The following is a 19,009-nucleotide window of genomic DNA, read 5'->3' as shown; positions in this document are numbered from 1 at the left end:
AGTAGAAATGTGCGGCCCGTGACGACTTACCAAAAATCCAAGGAGTGGCACCCCTGCAAAAATTATTGCCCACCCCTGCTCCAGCCCCTGCAAGGGGAGAAGTACTACTGCTGACATAAGTGCCAGTGTGAACAGCACTAGGTCGGCATAAGTTATGTCGCTCAGGGGGATGGCTATTTCACACCCCTGAGCGACATAAATTACGTCAACTTAAGCTGGTGTGTAGCCTTAGCCTCAGATTTGTGGCAAGAGTATCCAGGTAATCAGGCCTATGGGAATGAGAAAGCAGTAGGAGACTGGAGGTGGATGTGCCTGCCCTGAGAAACTTCTAAACTAGGGGTGCTCAAACTTTTCGTCTCGTGCCCCCGCCTCTTACCTGTAATGGAATGTGTCTGCGCCCTTCCACACACACACACCCCCCCCTTGCAAGGGCCAGGGCGGAGCTGGGGGCAAAGCAGGACTGGGTGGCACTCTTTCCCGGGCCCTGCCGTGCTCCCCGGATGTTCCTCTGTGCTCCGCTGTGCGGTGCGCCCCACAATTTGGGAACCACTGTTCTAAACTGTCACAGAAAACTTGCTCTGCTTAATAAAGGAGCTGTGTTGAGGGAGCGGGGGGATGACAAAATGATGAAGCAAAGGTTTGTTGCATTCTTTTCTATATCATTTGGCCTCCTTAGCCTTCTCCGGTTAGAACCACTTGAACTAGTAATGATGCTCCATTTAAGCTTATTCTCCAGGAACACAGGTGAAGGATTCTTAGCCAGGGACTTTACTGCCACTTTCTGGACAAAGGTAACATGAGGAGTGACATCAAACATGCTGTCAGCACAGCTCCACGTTTTCTTGTCTCCCGCTACGGGCATTAGGAAACAAACCCACTCGTCTAGGCTGGAGAAAATAGTTTTATGGGAAAAAAAACATAGGTTTGAATATTGACTCAATGTTATAATCAAAATGGCATTTAAATGCTTGTGCAAATAAAACCCTGCAATAAGAGTAAAACCACAAAATTTAATAAAAAGTCTGGTTTTATTTTAAAAAATTTACAAGTCTCTTTTTTAAACCTCAAACATCCATAGCTGAATTATTCACATCTTCCATTAGATGTGGCTTATTGCTTCAGCCCCTCTCAGCGAAGTGCCACATGACTAAAGAGTTCCCCTTCCGCAAAAATGTATCCACCACTTTACAAAGCTCTTGTGCAGACTTAAAAAAAAAAAAACTTTAGTAAAGCCAGCTGTGCTTAAGTATTTTATATATATATATGAAAAAGGTGACAGCAGGTTAACGATAGTGCAGATGGTAGCAGTTTCACTGGAGGTTTGCTTGACTTGCTCCTTGCTCCAGTCCAGTGCCCACTGCTCACAGGCCGGTGTATGCAGGCTAGCTGGGATGCCAGAAAAGCCCACTGAAAGCATCCTGTAGGGCTCGGTGACAAGCCAGGGAGGAAGTGTAGCCCCCAGCAAGATCCTGTGGAGAGGTGGCTCGGACATGGTTTAGATATCTAAAACAAACAGAAACATTGTTTTAGGCCAAAACCCATCATCATATATACTGTGGGAACCCCAAGAAGTTTTTTTTTTTAAAGTTCCCACCACTGAAAACTTTTCCAACTAGAAACGATAGTGATCAAATATATTTAGCCTCCTCCGTAATTGTTCAATAAGCAAAGTATCCTGAATGATTTCTAACATACTTAAAGCACAAATTATTAAAGAGTCAGACCACATAAATATATGCCTGTATTTTGTATAGTCTCATAAAAACTAGCTTTCTAAAAGTTTTACTGATTAAATAATACAAGATAATGTGCAAGATGGCTTGTAAAGTTCAGAAAACAAGGGTTCAAAGACCTCGGACACATTTCAGAGGCCGTGCACCTGATGTGCTGGAAGAAACTGCCCATGTGTGTAGAACAGTGGTTCCCAACCCTTTCTCAGCACACCTTGATATATCTTTCATTATTTTGAGGCACACAAATGAACTCATGAATATTCAGGAGCCAATCCCAAACAAGGCTCCCAAATGTATTAGGTAGGAGCATTTCGGCCCCTGCAGCAGAATTTCTCACCCCTACATCTGCCCATCCCAAGCCCAGCAATGAATTCTGTCCTCCAACCTCCAATCCTGTGCCCCAGTCTCCAAACCAGTTCTGCTCCATAGCCACCATCAGTTGCGTCCTCAGCCCCCACCTCACCCCAATTCTGCCCCCCCCCTGCCCCAGTTCTACCCCTTCCAACTCCCTCACCTCACACCCATCTCACCTCTGCTTCTCCTGGGGTTCTTCTCCCCTCCCAACCTTGGGGGGTTGTAGCAGAGTCCCTGCTCCCCTTCCAAGCTAGGGAGGGGTGGCTCCAGGAGGCTCTTCCACCCCCGCCCCAGCTGGTGGCTGCAGGCAGGAGGGGAGGGGGAAGAGGGAGATTGAGCTCTGATTGGTTGTTCTGTCCCCTGGAGGAGGCAGGGTAAGTGAGGCACACAGACAATCCCCCTTCCTTTCTCCTCCCCTGCTCCCAGTCCACAGGACTCAAATTTGCTATCTTAACCTCACTTTGGGGAATGGAATGTGATGCATGCATAATATTTGCAAAGGGCCTGGGCCTGGAGAGCAAACGTACAAACTGCAATCCACCTCCGACACTAATTAAAATACAAGGGAAGGTTTTTTTGTTCTCATGGAGTTTTTCAAAAAAATCAGTAGCACACCTATTCAGGCCTGCTGGCACACCAGTTGGGAGAAACAGGTGTATAATACAGGCCAGCATGTGTGAAAATGCTCACAAATTTCAGGTTTTCTGGGCGCAGTGGGTGTCTATGCATTTTTCCCCCCAGTTGCTTTCATTACCGCTCTTGAAAATCTAGCTAAATTCAAGCACTTAGTCAAGAACACGAAAGATATCAGACTCTATAGAAGTCTATGGAACCACCTGAGTCTAAAGTCCCCTAGTAACTCACAGGACAAGCATGGAGGGACAATGGCAATACAAGCTTCCCTACATTGCTCTGAGGGGGTCTTTGAGAAGTTCTATGTCCAGTTAATGCTAGACTGCCAGCAGAATGGCAGTGGTGCTGGTGGGTTTGGAGACACCAATATTTCGCATTCTGCTCCCAGAATGTACATCTGGAGCAGTTACACTGGTGCAAGGCGATTGCAAAACCAGACTCATTAGTGAACGAATCCTCACAGCACCTCTGTGAATTAAGTATATTCCCCATTTTACAGATAGGGAAATTGCATCAGACACAGGTGTCCCCAGAATCCTTATTAGCAAGTGGATAGAAACCAGCAACTCATTTCACACAGGGCTGGAAATATCCAGACCAAATTTGAACCAGTGACCTGAAGCTGGAAGAGGCTACGCTCATTGTGTGTCCGTGAGCTCTCTGCTTTCCCCAGCCCTTTTTTGGAGCTCTCTGCTTTCCCCAGCCCAACATGGAGGTTATTTTGCCCGCTAAGAACTACCAGTAAAGTGGCAGTGTTGTACGAAGAATGGGGCTAAATGGGGCTTGAATGTTTCATTTAGTGCCATAAACTCATAATCCCTGTCCTCTGCATAATAAAGATGTAGGGCCAGATCCTCACCTGGTGTAAATTACTTTGGTGCAGCTATACCCATTTATACCAGCTGAGGAGCTGGTCCGTAGAATCCAATTAAGCACATAAAATCCTCAGGGTTACAGTTTAACATCACCAGCAGAGTGGCTGCCTCAACCTTTAAAAGCCAGATACAGTACCATAACTGAGAACACAGCTCTACAGCCAAAATGCTTCTGAAATAAATGTAGTCAAACTTTATTAATTCTGGGTCACTGAGAACGAAAATGATGCTTAAAATTGTTGATTGGCTCTAGTTTTCAAGATATGCTATTGGGTCAGTATATACGACCCTTGACTTGGGAATGGCAGAGGATAAGTGAGTTATAAAGGGAAGGGATCTCAATTTAAACCAGAAATGACTAAAATACATCTTTGACTGGATCTATGAATAAATCTATGACTGGGTTTGGACAGTACTTGCTTTTTAGGCAAAACAATGAATGATGCAATCTGAAGCTGGTATTGCGTTATACATGATATGAATTGCATCATGTTATTCCTAGAAGTCATGGAAGATGCAATCATACCGAAGCTTACATCACTCTGCTGAACAAATTGCCCTATATCAGCTCTAGAAATCATACAGTGTCGTGCGCTCTCTTATTTGTCAGTGTTTGATTTTGCAGAGGAACACATTTCTGTTTAGCCAAAGTGAGCAGAGATGCCTCGTACTTGTGTGAACAGTGCAGATAATTTCTGCTATGTTTGTGGTGAAGTGACTTTTGCATCACAAAAAAGTGCAGTATAACCACTATGGTTAAGAAAGCCTGTCACCTTTATTTTGGCTGCAAAATTCGAGATCAGGACAAGAGGTGGGACCCCTCACATATGCTGCAACACTTGTACAACAAATCTTCGCCAGTGGTTGAACAGGAAAAGGAAATCTATGCCTTTTGCAGTGCCAATGATTTGGAGAGAGAGCCAACAGATTATACCAGTAATTGTTACTTCTGCATGGTGCCTCCAGTTAGGAAAGGTGTGTCAAAGAAGAAAAAGTGGACTGTGCATTATCCAAACATTCCATCAGCTATTTGCCCAGTACCCCACGGAGAAGGACTGCCGGTTCCTGATGCACCAGAATCATTCTCACTTGAGTCAGATGAGGAAGAGGATGAAACTTCTGGTCCTGAACCATCAGTGTCACAGGACCCACATTTTCTCCCATCCTCCTCCTCTGAACCACACCTCATAACACAAGGTGAACTGAATGACCTGGTCAGGGATTTGGAACTACCCGAGAGTAAGGCAGAACTGTTGGGCTCCAGACTACAGCAGTGGAATCTCCTGGCAGGTGATGTTAGGGTTTCCATGTTCCGTGACCGTCAAAAGGATCTTGTCCCATTCTTCTTCATGGAAGGTGATCTTGTAGCCTGCAACAATATCGATGGTGTGATGGCAGCTCTCAACATCGTTCACGATCCAGATGAGTGGAGACTGTTCATTGATTCATCGAAGACGAGTCTTAAAGCTGTTTTACTGCGCAATGGCAATGTTTTGCCATCAATTCCAGTTGGTTATGCAGTCCATATGAAGGAAACCTATGACAACATGAAACAACTTTTGAGGTGCATAAACTATGACCAACATCAGTGGCAGCTTTGTGGCGATTTGAAGGTTGTTGCTCTCTTGCTTGGGCTGCAGACTGGATACACAAAGTACTGCTGTTTTCTCTGCGAATGGGATAGTCGTGCAAGAGATTCCCACTACATCAAGAAAGATTGGCCACTCCGACAGTCATTGGAGCCTGGGAGGAAAAGTATTCAGCATCCACCACTTGTTGAATCAAGGAAGATTTTGTTACCACCCTTACACATCAAGCTGGGTCTGATGAAGAACTTTGTCAAGGCCATTGACAAAACACAAGCAGCTTTCAAGTACCTCCATGGAAAATTTCCAAGGATAAGTGAAGCTAAGATAAAGGAAGGTGTCTTTGTTGGTCCTCAGATTCGTGAACTTCTTCGAGATGATGCATTTAACCATGCACTGCGTGGCAAGGAAAAGATGGCATGGAAAGCCCTCCAGTTAGTGGCAATAAATTTTCTCAGGAACAACAAGGCAGACAACTACAGGTTGTTGGTGGAAAACCTCCTCAAGGCATACAAAAGCCTTGGTTGCAACATGTCACTAAAGATACATTTTTTGCACTCTCATCTACATTTTTTTCCACCGAACTGCGGAGCAGTGAGCGACGAGCACGGCGAGCAATTTCACCAGGACATTGCAACAATGGAGAAAGGCTATCAGGGCAAATGGAGCCCATCAATGCTTGCAGACTATTGCTGGACAAGCCAAGAAGCGCCGAGTAGACACTGAATAGGACTAAACTATGTACAGAATAGTTTTTTGCCTTTTGTTTCATAATAAATTTTACTTATATAACCCTTTTGCTGATTTTTAAAGTGTTACATAAACAGGACAGGTGAAATGTTATCATGTAAAGCAACCATAAACACATGAAAAGACCTAGGTTTACAATTTATGAATAAAACTCTACTAGCTACACAATATACATAGACATAAAATGTAAAAACTTAAATATCTTAGAAACAGTAGCCAATTAGTTGTTTTAATTGTCATATTTGAATTCAGCACATCAAAATACATAATAAATAGCATATTTTCTCTCTGAAGCAGACGACTTCTCAAAAATTGTAGACCAGTGGAATTGGTTTTCACAGTTGTAATGAAAGCCACTAAGCTTAAACTAGCTGTTTTGATTCATCACATCTTGGTACATGTTGCTCCTGGGAAGGTTGAGTCATTCCACCTCTGGTTTGGCAATTCAAGCATAAACTTGCAATGCGCACACAGCCTTTTTATGTGTTATCCTGAGAAACCCAAAACAGCTGCACTTCTGGCAGGAAAATAGAGGACCACCAGTAAAATATCCAAAAGAGTTGCATCTTTTAATTTATGACTGCACTGTTTCCATAAAGAGTACATAAAACAGGTCAGCTTTTATAGGCAAAACATAATGGTCATACCCATTGATGTCATAAATGTGTAAAGAAGTTTATTAAAAAATGATTAATTACAGTTTGAAAACTGTATTTCTCACACCTAATAACTATAATGCACCCACATGAGCGATATTTCTAACTGAGTTATTGTTAGTAAAATGCTAAGTTAACATTAAGTTGGTCTTTTATTGCCAAATTTAGGTATGCTCCAGTGCTTTATATTGACCAGTGCAGAGAAGGCTTCATGGTGCTGAAGACAAGCTCTCAACAACATGGACATTACACAGTACAAAAAAACTCCCCTTCAGCATCAGTGGTAACCTACAAATAGGGGGCAGAAGGGGAGGGGCACGTGTGAGGGTGGTACTGGAAGTCTGTGCCATTTTTAACTTCTTTATGAAGTATGAGAGAAAGCCTAAGAGATTTCCTGGTTTTGTTTTTTTAAAGGATATATATATATATTTTCATAATTTTTTTGTTGTTGTTGTTGCTTACCCTTTAAAACGTTAGGAACAAAGTCTTATGTTTCCGGATTTTACTGGAGAATATCTGACAGCTTTTCTAGTGAATTAAAAACACCCCCATCGCCCATAATACCAGTGAGTTTTACATAGTCTTAATAAAAATCATCTCTCATTTCAATCAATCAAGTTTTACCTGCAGAGTATTTTTCTCTTGGCAGAAGCTTAATAGTTCTCCAGTCACCCATAGAGTCTTCCAAGAAAAAGACCTGAATTTTTACAGTAAAAAAAAAAAAACAAGCAAGGAGGAGTAGTCCCCCCCAAACACATCTTTTATTAAAAAAAGTTTTCAGACCTTCCTCAGATGGGGGAGAGGGGGGGGAAGAGTGGGAGGACAATCTGTTGTTTTCCCCTTTCCAGATCACCTTTAAATGGGAGTGTCAGTCTTATAAAGAAGTCTGATTCTACAGAAATTATGGTATCCACAATCAACTAGTATGTGATCTCTGAAGCAGCACAAAAATCATTACTGCTGAAAAGGTTTTAAACCTAATTTTACCATGGCAACTTGCATTAATTTTTGTTTTTCCAATAAAACAAACAGGATACATTGTTGGCTTTCAACTGAGGCATTTATTTTCTTGTTAAGTAACGTTAACTTAATGTTCTTAACCCCTTTAATTACTGTGGTACACCAGAGAATTTTAAAAAGACTCTGCCACGCTGAAACCACACAATGAGAAATAAGTGTTTTGCCTACTTTTTCACATTAATCCACATCTGTGTTATTTTAATTCCTTCATGACCATTACCCAAGTTCATCTCTGAACGGGATTCCTGGGGTTTCTGGCAGAGGTCCGTATCTTTTCATGTACACCTTTACAACAGCACCAGGAAGAAGAGCTTGCCAAGTCTATTTCCAAAAGTCAAGGTCAGTTGGGTTTTGGAACCTGTAGGTAATTGCTCTGACTAGTTAGCAAATTCCAGCACACTGTGTCTGTTTTTCATAGGTTTATTTTAAGTATCTGTAAATCTTATATGCAGAAACCAGGAAAAAGAGGTTTGCTTATTCTGGTGCACAGTTTTTCATGCATCTTGTTTTTACTGAGGGCAGACTAAACTCTAAGGTTAAAAAAAACATGCACTATTATTTTTGAATAAGGTTAAAGAGCCATGTGTTCTCCAAGCCATGGCTTTATACTCTTCCCATTTGCCATGTTGCCAGTGCTCTGCTTCATACTCTGCCCAAACAAGTCCCCTTTCCGTAACTGCTGCTATTGATCTTCCCCCGTTAACCTAGCACATCAGTTAAAAGCACACACTGGATTTTGTTCTTTGTGAGTCGTGAGGAATTTCGTTCCTGACCTTTGGTTTCTCATCACAATGTGAAATATTCCTCTTGTTTTCAAGGAAAAGGATGTACTTTACAATTATCCTAGAATCTTCAAGGCCACGCTGGTCATTTTAGGGGGTGAGATTCCCCTTATACTTTCCTCCTCCCTTCAAAGGCCTTGTGGCCACTCCCCATCAGGAATGGCTGGACACCACTCTAGCGATGGTCAGCAGTATTTAACCTGTCAATGAAGTACTCCCATTTCTGAAAGACTTTAATTTCCAAGATGGCAGCACCTTGTTCTGACTTAGGCTTTCAGTTAACAGCTTTTCTGGTAGCTCTTTTGCACGGTCATCTTTTATAATTGCAGTAAAAGGAACATAATCATAGAATATCAGAGTTGGAAGGGACCTCAAGAGGTCATCTAGTCCAACCCCCTGCTCAAAGCAGGACCAATTCCCAGCTAAATCATCCCAGCCAGGGCTTTGTCAAGCCGGGCCTTAAAAACCTCCACGGAAGGAGACTCCACCACTTCCCTAGGTAACGCATTCCAGTGTTTCACCACTCTCCTAGTGAAATAGTTTTTCCTGATATCCAACCTGGACCTCCCCCACTGCAACTTGAGACCATTGCTCCTTGTTCTGTCATCTGCCACCACTGAGAACAGCAGAGCTCCATCCTCTTTGGAACCTCCCTTCAGGTAGTTGAAGGCTGCTATCAAATCCCCCCTCATTCTTCTCTTCTGGAGACTACAATCCCAGTTCCCTCAGCCTCTCCTCATAAGTTATGTGCTCCAGACCCCTAATCATTTTTGTTGCCCTCCGCTGGACTCTTTCCAATTTTTCCACATCCTTCTTGTAGTGTGGGGCCCAAAACTGGACACAGTACTCCAGATGAGGCCTCACCAATGTCGAATAAAGGGGAACGATCACGTTCCTCGATCTGCTGGCAATGCCCCTACTTATATAGCCCAAAATGCCGTTAGCCTTCTTGGCAACAAGAGCACACTGTTGACTCATATCCAGCTTCTCGTCCACTGTGACCCCTAGGTCCTTTTCTGCAGAACTGCTACCTAGCCATTCGGTCCCTAGTCTGTAGCAGTGCATGGGATTCTTCTGTCCTAAGTGCAGGACTCTGCACTTGTCCTTGTTGAACCTCATCAGGTTTTTTTCGGCCCAATCCTCTAATTTGTCTAGGTCCCTCTGTATCCGATCCCTACCCTCTAGTGTATCTACCACGCCTCCTAGTTTAGTGTCATCTGCAAACTTGCTGAGAGTGCAGTCCACACCATCCTCCAGATCATTAATAAAGATATTAAACAAAACCAGCCCCAGGACCGACCCTTGGGGCACTCCGCTTGAAACTGGCTGCCAACTAGACATGGAGCCATTGATCACTACCCGTTGAGCCCGACGATCTAGCCAGCTTTCTATCCACCTTACAGTCCATTCATCCAGCCCATACTTCTTTAACTTGGCGGCAAGAATACTGTGGGAGACCGTATCAAAAGCTTTGCTAAAGTCAAGGAATAACACATCCACTGCTTTCCCCTCATCCACAGAGCCAGTTATCTCATCATAGAAGGCAATTAGGTTAGTCAGGCACGACTTCCCCTTCGTGAATCCATGCTGACTGTTCCTGATCACTTTCCTCTCCTCTAAATGTTTCATAATTGATTCCTTGAGGACCTGCTCCATGATTTTTCCAGGGATTGAGGTGAGGCTGACTGGCCTGTAGTTCCCTGGATCCTCCTTCCCCTTTTTAAAGATGGGCATTACATTAGCCTTTTTCCAGTCATCTGGGACCTCCCCCGATCGCCATGAGTTTTCAAAAATAATGGCTAATGGCTCTGCAATCTCACCCGCCAACTCCTTTAGCACCCTCGGATGCAGTGCATCCGGCCCCATGGACTTGTGCACGTCCAGTTTTTCTAAATAGTCCCGAACCACTTCTTTCTCCACAGAGGGTTGGTCACCTTCTCCCCATGCTGTACTGCCCAGTGCGTGAAGACAGAGGCAAAAAAATCATTGAGTACATTAGCTTTTTCCACATCCTCGGTCACTAGGTTGCCTCCCTCATTCAGTAAGGGGCCCACACTTTCCTTGATTTTCTTCTTGTTGCTAACATACCTGAAGAAACCCTTCTTGTTACTCTTAACATCTCTTGCTAACTGCAACTCCAAGTGTGATTTGGCCTTCCTGATTTCACTCCTGCACGCCTGAGCAATATTTTTATACTCCTCCCTGGTCATTTGTCCAATCTTCCACTTCTTGTAAGCTTCTTTTTTGCGTTTAAGATCAGGAAGGATTTCACTGTTTAGCCAAGCTGGTCGCCTGCCATATTTACTATTCTTTCTACACATCGGGATGGTTTGTTCCTGCAACCTCAATAAGGATTCTTTAAAATACAGCCAGCTCTCCTGGACCCCTTTGCCCTTCATGTTATTCTCCCAGGGGATCCTGCCCATCTGTTCCCTGAGGGAGTCAAAGTCTGCTTTTCTGAAGTCCAGGGTCTGTATTCTGCTGCTCTCCTTTCTTCCTTGTGTCAGGATCCTGAACTCGACCATCTCATGGTCACTGCCTCCCAGGTTCCCATCCACTTTTGCTTCCCCTACTAGTTCTTCCCTGTTTGTGAGTAGCAGGTCAAGAAAAGCTTTGCCCCTAGTTGGTTCCTCCAGCACTTGCACCAGGAAATTGTCAATAATCAAATAGTTTAGGCTTAAAATTGGACCTCCTTAAAAGCAATTCTAGTATAGAGTTACATGTTTGTCCAGATGATTCTTTTTAAATCAGTTTTATGTAGAACAATGTTATCAGAGATCCTGTCCACTTTCCAGTTTCTAGCGAAGTAAGGGCCCAAAACATTTCTTTACTCCACCCATTCCCTTGCCCACTGATGACCCCCCAACCACCAAAAAAACCCTCCTCCTAGCTGCTGGACCCATCTTTCCTCTCCACTTTAAAACTCTAAGGGAACTGGTCCTCACTGCCAAATGCCCTCTTCAACAATTATATTAAAAATGGCTACTAACCTTTCTGTAACGGTTGTTCTTCGAGATGTGTTGTTCATGTCCATTCCACGTTAGGTACGTACATGCCGCGTGCACAGTCACTGAAGATTTTTCCCTCAGTGGTATCTATTGGGCAGGCTCTAGTGTCCTCTGGTGCCATGCGCTCATGCGCCGGTAAAAGGGGTCCGGCCAGCTCCGCACCCTCACAATTCCTTCCTGCCAGCTAACTCCAACAGAGGGGCAAGAAGCTGAGTCATGGAATGGACATGAGCAACACACCTCGAAGAACAGTTACAGAAAGGCTAGTAACCGATTTTTCTGCTTCGAGTGCTTACTCAGGTCCATTCCATGTTAGTCTACTCCCAAGCAGTACCTTAGGAAGTGGGCTCAGAGTTCATGGACATGCGAATTGCAACACTGCTCTACCAAACCCGGCATCATCTCTAGCCTGCTAGGTGATGATATAGTGGGATGAAAAAGAATGCACTGACGACCAGATCGCCACTCTGCAAATATCCTGGTTTGGGCCCTGGGCCAGAAATGCCACTAAGGAAGCTTGAGCTCTCTTTGAATGGGCGGTCAAGATGGTAGGAGATGGGGCACCCACCTGCTCCTAAGATGTGTGAATACAGAAAGTGATCGAGAATGAAATGCTTTAGGCCAAAACTGGCAGGTCTTTCATCCTGTCTGCTATTGCCACAATGAGCTGCGTGGACTAATGGTTTGGTCCCTTCTATGTAGAAGGCCAGGGCACACCTAATGAACCGTGTATGAAGACGCTGCTCCTCCCTATTCTCATGCAGTTTTGGGAAGAATACTGGCAGGAATTACCATGAAACTGCGAAGCCATCTTTGGTAGGAATGCAGGGTGGGGGCAAAGTTGTACCTTGTCCTTAACACCATATATAGGGGTTCTGACATAAGGGCCCCGATCTCAGAGACTCTCCTGGCTGAGGTAAGTCGCTATCAAGATGATGACCTTCCAGGAGAGGTATGAGAAGGGCATGATGCCACTACTGTCATGCATTTTGTGAATACTCAAGGGGCTGCTGACAGGCCAAAGGGGAGGACAATGAACTGGTAGTGGGTCTGGTTCATGGTTTGTTGAGAAACCTTCTGTGGCCTCGAAATATGGAGATGTGAAAATACCATCTTTTAAGTTGAGGGTGTACCAGTCCCCTGGATCCAGGCAGCGAATAATGGAGGCCAGGGAGACCATGTGGAACTTTAGTTTCTTGAGGTAATCGTTGAGGAAATGCAGGTCTAGTATGGGTTGGAGACCCACTTTGGCCTTCGGGATTAGGAAATAATTGGAGTAAAACACTTTCCCTCTCAAGCTATGAGGTACCTCCTCCACGGCCCCTACCTGGTGGAAGGCTTGTACCTCCTGGCCAAAATCTACTCATGAGAAGGGTCCCTGAAGAGGGATGGGGAAGGGGGCTGGGAGGGAGGGATGGAAATAAACTGGAGTTTAACTTTCCTCCACGGTACTCAGTACCCAACCGTCTGATGTAATGAGGTACCACTCTGGGCTGAAGTGGGAGAGACTGTCTGAAAACAAAAATGGGGCAGGATCCGGTACAAGAACTGGTGTAACACCCTTGAGTACCCCATCAGAAGTTCTGCTTGGAGTCTCCCAAGAATCTGGAAGGAACCAGTAGCAAGGCTGAAGTGAATGGGAGCGATTCTCTGTGTTTAACCAGTTTAGCTTCTTAAATAGGTCCTGGCAAAGCAGTGGAGCGGAGAAGCGGACCAGTTGTTGAGGTCTGAAGTGTTTCCTCAAAAGCACCAGGGCACATAGACCCAGGGACTTGAAGGTGTCTCTAGAATCCTACAGGCTGCAAAGCTTGTTTGTTTGCTGTTCTCTGAACAAATGGATGTGGCCTCCAAAGTGCCATCAAATGGAAGGTCCTGAATGGACTGTTGGACCTCTGTTGCGTCTCTTTGCGTCCTTTGCTTTGGGGGTCACTTCTTGCTGTCTGTCCCTCTCAGGTGCTGAGACCACCAGGAATCCTGGAGGGGAACAGGAGTTCAAGTACTCACAGCCTTAGGTGGGAGCAAAGTACTTCTTTTCGGTCCTTTTTGCAGTGGGAGCCAGGGAGGACAGTTTGCCAGAGGTTTTTAACCAGTCCCATAATGGCCTCATTGAGAGGGAGGGTCACCTTTAACGGGCCCGTGGCAGTCAAGATATCATCCAGGCTGTGCGAGGATTCTTTGACTACCTCGATTTCCAGCCCAAGGTTTGAGGTCACCCTTTTTAACAGCTCCTGCTGAGCTGCAAAGTCATCGTGGAGGGAGGAGGGGGATATGCACGCCCCAGACACTGCATCATCTGGGGAGGAGGAAGAAGAGGCCTGCACCAGCAGGAGGTTCATCTTCTGCTCCTTCTGCACCAACTGGGTCCTGCAGATCTAGGTCCTGAGGTTCGGTACTGGGCGTGGTACCGGAGTCTGGGTCGAGTGCCGGTTGTAGGGACAGGGGTGCTCTTCTTTCTGAAACTACAGAGTATCGGCATCTGGAAGAGGGCCTTTGCATCGGGGGGAAAACCCCACAGTTCCAAAATAGCCATTGCATCTGCATAGGCCAGTGCCCACAAGTACTCCAGCAGTGCTCCTGCACCAGATCCACCAACTAGTAGGGCTGCCTGGGGGGAGAACTGGCAATGGTTCCTCAAGTGGGAATACGACTCCACTTTGAGTCCAGTGACAAGCCTTCCACCTGGGACCGTGGAAGGGCAGTATCTGTTGGAGCCAAGGAATGATGCTGAGGAGGGAAGACCTGCATTGAGACAAGCAAGAATGGCTTCCCTCTATATGGTACCAAATGGGAGCCTGGGGCCACATGCTCCCGTCTGCGCCCCGTTACCAATGCTGCCGACTCTTATACCACTGGCGACAGCAGTACTGAGAGCACCAGCAGGTCCCTAGCTGCAAAGAACGCCTTCAGGGTAGATGCTACCATGATCCTGCTGGTGCTGCTTTGCCCTTCTAGTGCCAAGGGGTGGTTTGGGACAGGACTCAACCGAGTCTGCATACGAGGCGGAGTCAATGGTGTTACCCTTGCAGCAGGGACAGAGGAATGGCCAGACTCATGTCGCACTCCACTGCACTGCCAGTGCTTGGTTCTCTTCAGAATCGAGGAACATCTGCTCTTGGCCAGCTGCTTCTTATGTTTTTTCTTTGGCACTGGTGAAGGAGAACAGTGCCAAGAGACACTCACAGCGGGAGAGCACTCTGCACTGATGCTGAGGTACTGGGTGCCGAGCCTGACTGGCTTGGCTCTGATGAGGGACAGAGCACCATCTCCATTAGGAAGGACTTCAATCTGGCCTCCCAGTTCTTCCTCTTACAGGGTTTGAAACCCAGGGACCAGATCTGGTAGCAGTTCCTAATATGAGTCTCTCCCAGGCACTTCAGACAACTGGAGTGTGGGTCACTCACAGGCATAGGCTTGTTGTAGGAGGCACAGAGCTTGAAACCCAGGGACTGAGGCATGCCCCGGCACCGGGAGTGGACGAAACTCCACTAACAGGGCAAGAAGCACCAGCTATCTATATACAACTAATCTACAACAGTCCAAACTGAGAAAAAGTAAGTACTGGGTATGGAGAAACATTGGAAAAGGACTAAACTAAGACCACCGAGTAGGACTTTGCCAAAACAAGAGGAGCTGTTCCAGCGACCGTTGCAGACAATAAGAAGGAACTGAGAGGCTGCGGAGCCGGCTGGGCCCCTTATACTGACTGGCATATGAGCGCACGGCCCCAGAGGACACTAGAGCTGGCCCGACGGATACCACCAAGGGAGAAATCTCTGGGGACTGTGCATGCAACGCGCGCACACCTAATGTGGAATGGACATGAGCAAGCACTCGAAGAATACTAGGTTTTTGTTAATACTTAAAAAAAAAAAATTAGGCCTAAACTACTCAAAGTCCCTTTGAAGTAATGGGAAGAGATGATGCAAATACATTTAATTCACACTAGTTTACTACTAGGGTACACTTGCAAAATTAAGTTGTCTGAAACTAATGTTTGAACTCTCATTAGCAGTAAAATTTAACAAATCCTTGAAGTAAAACTGGATGCATAGAAGATATTTAAATTGCAAAAGACTGTTTAGAAGCTAGTGCTAATTGATAAATGTCTGAATAAGAAAATCAATCTGCATTAGGATAGGGCCTAGAGTCCAGGATCCCATTGGGTACGATAGAAACTAGAACACAAGGTGATACAGCCCCTACAGAGGGCTCTTTGGAGCCAGCCCATATTCAAGTTAGTTATTAACATCCGAACAGTGACTGTAGTAGTTTATAGCTTTGAGTTATTGTAATTCAACATTACTAAATAGCCTGAGTCAGCGCTGAGATAAGAAAATAGAAAAATACTTCATGGGTGCTGTGGATTATCTCAGGGATCCTTCTCCAAACCCATCCCAGAGTAAGAAACTCCCATTTGGTGTGTGCTGTGGATGGATTATCAGTGGCACACATACAGCTGCATTTTTGGCATACAGATGTTCTTTATTTTTAAATCTGCTGGCCAGATGTTTTATGGGAAATGAGGGGAAGATAAGAATAATTCACAAGTTGTTTGACAAGAAGAGATAAAGTAGTTCACCCTGTGAATCAATTTACTGTCCGTCTGACCCTGACATCTAAAATGTAGTGGAGTGGGGCAGACACTCCATCTGGGAAATCTTCCAGATTCAATGTTTAAATAAGAATACAAAAAAGACACTCAAATACTGAATTAGGCTGTATCCAGTCTTCTGTTTGCCCACTAAGGCATGCCTGGCTTTTTTTTGTTTCATATGTCTCCTGAGCAGATGGAACTCAAGTTCCAACAAGCCTGAAGCACTGGAATGGGTTACCTAGGGAGGTGGTGGAATCTCCTTCCTTAGAGGTTTTTAAGGTCAGGCTTGACAAAGCCCTGGCTGAGATGATTTAGTTGGGGATTGTTCCTGCTTTGAGCAGGGGGTTGGACTAGATGACCTCCTGAAGTCCCTTCCAACCCTGATATTCTAGGATTCTATGATTCAAGCTGTAACCTTTTGCTTGAGTCGATGGTATGGCAAGCTTCTCTATGTCCATGCAGTTGAGGCAGGACTGGTTTATAAAACGCATCCAATTATAAAAAGTCTCAAATTGCATCATTTTTTATTATAGTAGCACCCTAAAGCCCAGTCAGGATCAGGCCCATTTTTGCTATTCAAACATATTTTGAGAGCGAGTCCTTTCACCAAAGAATTTATAGCCTAGGTTAAGAGAAAATACAACAATTGTGTAACAAGTACGTAGGAAGAGCGTGTGTGGAGGGAGAGAGGAGGCACAGTGACAGGAATATTTGATTATGTACACTAGCTATGGGCCTGTTCCAAAGCCCTTTGAAATCAGTCGGAGTCTTTCCATTGACTTTAGAAATGGGCTTTCAATCAGGCTCTTTGGGTACAATTTGTTGGGCAGGCTGTTTGTTTGTTTTGTTCTTCAAGATATAACTAAATGAGCTATTAATCATGCCAATAATCCCTGCTGGTGATCTGCCTTCTCAACTGCAACTATAACTCAACATTTTAAACAGCAGCAACAAGAAACTCACAAACACAACACATTTACATCCTCTTTCCCAATCCCCAACCACACATTTAAATGCCTGAGAAGAGAGAAGGGTCTTGTACCAGGCCTGTCAGCAAGGACCAATGGGAGAAGAGAATTCCAACATTTTACTGGAAACCAGGGCCGTCTCCAGCATTTCTGCTGCCCCAAGCAAAAAAAAAAAAAAGCCACGATCGCGATCGGCGGCGACAATTGGAAAAAAAAAAAAAAAGCCGCGATCGGCGACGGCAGTTCAACGGCAGGTTCTTCGCTTCTAGAGGGAATGAGGGACCTGCCACCCCCGAATTGCCGCAGGTGCCGCCCCTCTCCCTTGGCCGCCCCAAAAACCTGCTTGTTAAGCCGGTGCCTGGGGCCGGCCCTGCTGGAAACGCCAAGCCATCCTGGGAGACTGTTAGCTCAACAGCCTCAGCTCATTTCAGTTGCTATGGTGGTACGTGGAAGGAGAAGCAACCTCTCAACATAGCCAAGACATAACTTTGGTCTATAAAGACCATTATGGGTTAACTCTGCATTGCACCTAAATGGAACAGGAAGCCAACGAAATGGACAAAACTGGAGCAACCGGCTCTTTGCTGCAAACCCTAGCGAACAGGCCAGCAGCTACATGGTGAATGGCATCGGGCGCATTCGCTGAAAGTTTGGAGTGGTCTTGTAGTGGCATAGATAATCATAGCGAGAGGTCCAGAGAGAACCAGCTGTAGATGAGAAAAGTTTGCTTTTGGTCAGTAACGCCACCAGAGCCATCCCTAGGAGGCGCCGGGCCTGGAGCAAATCAGTCCATGTGTCCCCCTCTCCCCTTAACATTCTTTATACAGGTGAAATCTGGTTACAGAGAACTTCCAGGGCAGCAGCTGGCTGCAGGTTAAATATTGATAGCACTCAGCTGTATAATTATAGTGTTATATCCACCTCCCTGGACTTCCTTGCAGCAAACTCACTTCCCAGGTGCACGTGGTCTCACTACCCTCAGTGGATTTGTTTTTAAAATGTAATTACGCTTTCACAACACAGAGCCCATGTCTCTATATGTGCCCTGGTGCTGGGGGACCCTAGGACCCTCCAGCATGGAGGAGGGGCTCTAAGTTCTGTTTTCTCTGGGGGCTGGGAGGGGAGGTAGAAAAGCAGATGGATGGAGGACCCTAATCCTTGTGGGTGGTGGAGAGAGCAGAGTTGTGGGACCCCAGGTCCTGGTACTGCAGGGAGGGGGACCCCAAGGCTGGAGAGCTGAAAGGCAAGGAGGACCCTGACGCAGGGGGGTGATAAGGGCTGGCCCTGGCCTGGAGATGACATTGGAGGACCCCACCCAGTGCTGGAAGAGGGGAGGTGTGGGGCACTGGGGGGACACCAGTGCTGGGTGATGGGGACTACTGGCTGGCACTCACCTGTGCTAGGGGTGAGGGGGCCCCCTGTGCTGGTGGAGGGTCCATCCGAGGCAGAAGGGAAGGGTCAGGGTCAGCCTGCCCTGGCACGAGTGGTTAAGAGGAGCTAAGACCCTGTGGCGGCAGGTGACGCCGAGAGCCGGCAGAGCAGAGCGGGCTGGGGCCGGGTCGCTCACTGCTGCTGCCACAGAGACTGAGCCTTAACCCGAGCCCGAGCGGTGGCAGGCAAGAAAAAGAAATAAACGCCTGGGCCGGTGAGTGTGGAGCACAGGCCTGACCCCTGCTGCCTGAGCCAGACCCCCCGCTAGCCCCTCGGGCTGCCCCCCCCCCACCTCCGCATCCCCCTGAAGTGTGGGACCCAGGGCAGTTCCCCCGGTCTGCCCTATGGACAGAATGGCTCTGAGCGCTACTAGTAGCAGCAGGACAGGGATCCAAAAGCAACCTGTAATGCAGTGTCCGATGGTAAACAAGGGAAGCAATTGATCTCAACGCTGCATCTCAGTTTTTCTTATAGAAACCATAATCTTAGGAAGATGACATCGCTATTTCAAACAACTGGCTCCAACCTTGAAAACCCAAGGATGTCTTTTCACCACATCCTCAAGGGGCCTATGCCAGCTGGACACAGCCGGCTGAGCACAGCATGCTCCAGTCACACC

General features: G+C 46.1%; 1 protein-coding gene across 1 annotated transcript in view; it reads right to left on the bottom strand.

The window, feature by feature from the left end:
• Positions 1-1,009: 1,009 nt before the first annotated feature.
• Positions 1,010-19,009, bottom strand: part of MNAT1 (MNAT1 component of CDK activating kinase) — a 193,790-nt gene continuing 175,790 nt past the window's right edge. Inside the window, exon 8 of the mRNA XM_034769627.1 lies at positions 1,010-1,503. Coding sequence (XP_034625518.1) covers positions 1,383-1,503 — 121 coding nt within the window. The 3' untranslated portion in view covers positions 1,010-1,382. The remainder of the gene's footprint in view (positions 1,504-19,009) is intronic.

Source organism: Trachemys scripta, chromosome 4 (genome assembly GCF_013100865.1).
Source record: "Trachemys scripta elegans isolate TJP31775 chromosome 4, CAS_Tse_1.0, whole genome shotgun sequence".
Lineage (NCBI taxonomy): Eukaryota > Metazoa > Chordata > Testudines > Emydidae > Trachemys > Trachemys scripta.
Note: the sequence above shows the minus strand (reverse complement) of the source record. Positions and strands in the feature narration are given on the sequence as shown.